We start from the raw sequence: 2,325 nt of genomic DNA, 5'->3' as shown, positions 1-2,325 counted from the left end.
CAAAATTACAAAAAAAAATAAATATAAAAAAATTTATTTTGAGTAAAAATAATAATAAAAATAATTAAAAAATAATTTTACTGTTTTTTTTAAAAGCTATTAAAAATAATAATAATAATAACTAATTAAAAAATAATTAAAAAAAATCATTTTAGTAAAAATAATCATAAAAATAATTATTAAAAATTATGTTTTAAAAATAAAAATAATTATAAATATAATTAAAAAATTATTTTGATAAACATAATCATAAAAGATTATAAAAAATTAATGTTACTATAGAAGTTCATACTATTCTTAATCACCAAAATTAATGTTACTATAGAAGTTCCTTCTATAAATACTTAGAATGGGCCACACACACTCATGTGAGTGGGTGAGACAGTGAGACTTTCCAACTTAGTCGACATGAGTCGTTGTAACATGCTTCATTTAGAAAGTAGTAAGTGTTTGCTAAATGGAATGTAAATACTAAATAACAGTATAATAATGACAAATAGTGATGGTATTCAATGTAATTTTGTGAAACCATTTAGATATATTCAAAGCGAGCCATAATGTATTTTGAATGTGATATAACATAGATATAGTACAAAACACGATATACTTATGTGAGCGTGAGTGACTATTGAGATAAAATAATATATTTGTATATTTATATGAGAAATTGTTGTATTTTGATGTCCGAATATTTAAGTCAAATAAATAGTCAAATATATTTCTAAAAAATTACATGTTTAATTAAATTTATTTTTAAAAAAATTTAAGTTGTTTATATTAATTTTTCTATCACTTTTGTTTTTCATTATATCAGAATTTGATAATATGACACGTTAAGTAACGTTACATTATACACTTGATTTGTTGTTCATTATATCAGAATTTGATAATATGACACGTTAAGTAACGTTACATTATACACTTGATAGTCCTAATTGACTACTAAATATAATAAATTTATAAAATTAAATTAAATAAATATTAAATTAAGAGATTTCAATACTTCAAGGTCCCCACAATTTAGGATTGATTTGATCTAATTGCATAAATATATCATGTTAGCAGTTAATTAAAACTACCAGAGATATGTACTATAGTCAATATAGTATTACTTAATATACCACATCAGCAACTTTTAATGCCGCCAGCAGAAGTGACAAAAGAATTAATGCGACTAAAAATTCGGAGACTAATTTAAAGAACGAATGATATTTCAGAGAATATTTTCATCATCTATTGAACTCATTAATATACTGTAGATTTTTAAACAGAATTCCAAACCAAACAGCTACTTATTTGAAAAGTTAATTGAGACTAATCTTTTGAATGAATAAAATTAACACTTAGAACCCATTATTTCATGTGCAGCTTTATTTGGATATGCAATTTGTGATGATATTTGCATCCCAAGGTCGATATTTATCTCGTCATCTGCACCAATCTATCAAAGACATCATCAGTAAGGCTATTGAAGCTGTTGCTGCTACAGGACTAGATCCCAACAGGTACATCTACTTAGCATCAAGAACATTAATGGCGGAAATATGTTTATGTTCTATAACTTCACATTGATATAGAAATGCATCATATAAGAATATTTATGATCAAATTGCCCACAATCTACTGCTTCATAGTAATTGAACTTTGGTCATGGCAGTATATTGCCAGAGGATGAGTGGTTTGTTGAAGTTGCTCAGATTGCCGTAAAGACGTTAACTGGGAAAGCTGCCTTTGATATAGATGATGATGTCGGTAGCCCCTTTGCCGCCGGCGCTTACAACTAACCAGTGATAATTGGTTTTATTGTCAGCTGCTTCATTCACATGGAAGTAACATCATTTCATACACTAATCAATCCTGCCATATATTGTAGATAGAATCAAAGAAGAAATTGAAGAGTAGCATTATCTATCAACTGGCTAAGGTTACTCACAGATTGTTCAACGAATGTGTTTCTTTTCAATTTGAGTGGGGATGGACGGATTAGAGTTTAGCTGTTATTCTTGCCTTTGTAAAAGAATTTTTATATTTCCTTCTAATCAAATCTTTACGTTTGTAAGAATTCTAAGTTAGGAGTTGATTAAGTCAAATATTTTTTTATTTTTTATGTGATTTGTAAGAATCAAAAATAATTAACGTAGAATAATAATAAATTAATTATTTGAAACAAGTTCGAAAAATTAGAAATATTAATTAAAAAATATAAAGGTAAAATTTGAATTTAGTGAATTTTTTTAAACGAAAAAAAAATTTTTTTACTGAAAATACGTAAATGCGTATCGATAATTTAGTAGGCAGTACCGGTTTAAATGTGTCTGGTACCGC

The 2,325-nt window shown here is 26.2% G+C and overlaps 1 protein-coding gene across 1 annotated transcript in view; it reads left to right on the top strand.

The window, feature by feature from the left end:
• The window catches only part of LOC107640448 (exocyst complex component EXO84A), an 11,360-nt gene extending 9,302 nt beyond the window's left edge, over positions 1 to 2,058 (top strand). The window contains exons 7-8 of the mRNA XM_016343968.2: positions 1,369 to 1,505; positions 1,658 to 2,058. Of these exons, the coding sequence (XP_016199454.2) occupies positions 1,369 to 1,505; positions 1,658 to 1,784 (264 nt within the window). The 3' untranslated portion in view covers positions 1,785 to 2,058. The remainder of the gene's footprint in view (positions 1 to 1,368; positions 1,506 to 1,657) is intronic.

Source organism: Arachis ipaensis, chromosome B05 (assembly GCF_000816755.2).
Source record: "Arachis ipaensis cultivar K30076 chromosome B05, Araip1.1, whole genome shotgun sequence".
Taxonomy (NCBI): Eukaryota; Viridiplantae; Streptophyta; class Magnoliopsida; order Fabales; family Fabaceae; genus Arachis; species Arachis ipaensis.
Note: the sequence above shows the minus strand (reverse complement) of the source record. Positions and strands in the feature narration are given on the sequence as shown.